The following is a 2,646-nucleotide window of genomic DNA, read 5'->3' on the forward strand; positions in this document are numbered from 1 at the left end:
CACACACACACACACACACACACACACACACACAAACACACACACAAACACACACACTTTATATCGTCGTTAGTTCAATATGCAATGATCACATTCTATCCTTCTTTCCTATCAAACATCTGTCGCTCTCCCCCTGCTTTTGTTTGTATGTTACATTCTAGTAACACCTCTATTCTTCAGCACTACTAATATGACCTGATTGTGTCCGCTGCAAGTGCCATAAAACTCGTACTAAAGCTAAAAATATTTACGGCATGATTTTTTGTCTATGTGATAGGGTCTTACGAACTAGAACCAGAATGTGGACGGCCCAAAGGAATGAAAGTGGACAGCTCTGGAAGACTGGTCGTAGCTGATGCCTACAATGGGATATTGCGCATTGATGTTGACAGCGGCGAAACAGAAGTTTTGGTGGACAGTAAGTAAAAAGATTATAAGCTTAACGCCTCTATCAACACTATTAGGTTATAACTTATTAGACCTCTGAATTTGACGTCCGTCTCCAACAGGACCCAGCCAAATAGGTTGAGAGCCTTGAAAACATTGTAAAAAAGCCCGAGCTCAAGAATGCCCAGTCTGGGATGTGAACCAGAGTCATACCAAAGACAACAATTGAGTTTGACTTTCAGATCTTCCCCAAAATCAAAGAAAGACCAAGGTAGCAGCGAGTTGAAGACCAGTGAGAAATTGTGCTCGGCACAATAAATGCTGCGCTAAGGACTCTGGCCAAAGCAGACATGGTCACCGCGTTTGATCTCTGATCACATTGGATGAAAAGTGCACTAAGATCAACAGTTGTTATTGAATAGGAAAAAAAGTTTAGGTAGATATATAAATTACAAAATTTCATGTCTTTAAAATAAAAATAATTGATTTTAAAGAACAGGGAAACTTATTTCCGGGACAGACCTCTTTACACACACACACACACACACACACACACACACACTCACGCACACACATTCACGCACACACACACACACACACACACACACACACACACACACGCACACACACAACACACACACACATGAGGGCCCCCCAAAAAGCTACTTTTATATAAATAGTACACGCCATAGTAAACTAAATTTCACCACGGGGATGGACAACTGCACAAAGATTTTGTTGGGTTTCTCGCCACTTGCTGTGACATAAGCCTTTCACATATTGGTGTATTATTTCTTATAATTTCATCTGGACAGGATTCAACGGATCTCGATTTCTGTTTCTGAATGCTCTTGATATTGCATCGGATGGAACCATCTACTTCTCTGACTCCAGCACAAAATGGGAACGTAGAGACTACAGATACGAGGTGAGTGTGTGGCAAGCAGGCCAAATGTTCTGTTAATTTTTTTTAAAATTCAGTTTGCTTGCAGCTTCTTAGATCACAACTAGGTTTGGGTAAAGTTTTGTCTGCTCAAAAAAATGGTATAGGTTTAACGCCCCTATCAGCACTATTAGGTTATTTAAGAGGCGGGACCTCGAAGTTTAACGTCCATCCCCGAAAGGACGGAGCCAAGTGAGAAATTCATGTAAAGGGCCTTTCCCAAGGACACAACGTCGGACCAGGCTGAGGCTCGAACCCCTGAACTAATCTCATGATTGCGAGTCCGGTAGCCTACCCACTAATGTCCATACAAAGATATTTGTAAAATTGCACACCTCTCTTATAGACACAATTATGTTAGTTGTTTCAACTAGGCATACCCGAATTTTTTTTTTACCAAAACTGAGAGTGGTACGACCGCCATAACAAGTTACTTTAAAAAATTAATTTTACAAAGAAGTCAAACTATTTGCAGCTTTTCAGATCTCAACCCTAGGCTTGGATAGAGTTTAGATAGTGGATCAGATGTACTTCTTATCATCTGACGTTTACACTCAGTCACGTATTACACGGTAATGCTTTTGAAACGGCTTAAAGTCGGTATTTTGTCTTTTAGCTTTTAACAAAAGTTATGTTACTTCAAAGTTGTTTCTTTTTTCGCCTTTTTCTACTTGAAGGTTATTGAAACAAATAAGCTGGGCCGAGTGCTGGCACTGTCACCGCAATCGAAAGAAGTGAGAATTGTTCAAGATGGCCTGTATTTGCCGAACGGACTGAGTCTATCTGAGGACGAAAACTTCCTGCTGGTTGCTGAGATGAGTGTGTCCAGAATTTCGAGGTATGCCTTCTGCAAGATGGAACCAATTGATTTTTGAAGTGACCGTGTTCTAATTTAAGTCGTAAAACAAAAAGGCTCGTGATTTTGAATGGTTTTCGGAGTGACAATAGATTTTTATAATAGTTAACCTATTCGTGCCTTTTGGAAAACTTGATTTTGGGCACCCCATGTATAAGATGTATACTGCCTTTTGAAACTTGAAAAACGTCAGCTTTGAAAGAATTAATTGTTTGGTGTTCTAAAAAGTAGTATAATATTTATAATACTTAGTACCGTATTGGGAATCTTTTCGAAGGTAGTTTGCTTGTGATGTGCATAGGGTGTGGGAGGATACTTCATTCTTATTTTCAATTTCTAGGGAATCTTTTCGAAGGTAGTTTGCTTGTGATGTGCATAGGGTGTGGGAGGATACTTCATTCTTATTTTCAATTTCTATTTTAAAATGTTGTTTTTATTCTTTTTCTGGGATAGAAGGAGA

The 2,646-nt window shown here is 39.5% G+C and overlaps 1 protein-coding gene across 1 annotated transcript in view; it reads left to right on the forward strand.

Annotated features, from left to right (window-relative positions):
- Window positions 1–2,646, forward strand: part of LOC101849166 (adipocyte plasma membrane-associated protein) — a gene marked incomplete in the record, with an annotated part of 18,546 nt that overhangs the window by 13,679 nt on the left and 2,221 nt on the right. The window contains 3 exon segments of the mRNA XM_013089131.2: window positions 266–418; window positions 1,203–1,315; window positions 2,008–2,168. Coding sequence (XP_012944585.2) covers window positions 266–418; window positions 1,203–1,315; window positions 2,008–2,168 — 427 coding nt within the window.

The sequence above is a fragment of the Aplysia californica genome, unplaced genomic scaffold (assembly GCF_000002075.1).
Source record: "Aplysia californica isolate F4 #8 unplaced genomic scaffold, AplCal3.0 scaffold00879, whole genome shotgun sequence".
Lineage (NCBI taxonomy): Eukaryota > Metazoa > Mollusca > Gastropoda > Aplysiida > Aplysiidae > Aplysia > Aplysia californica.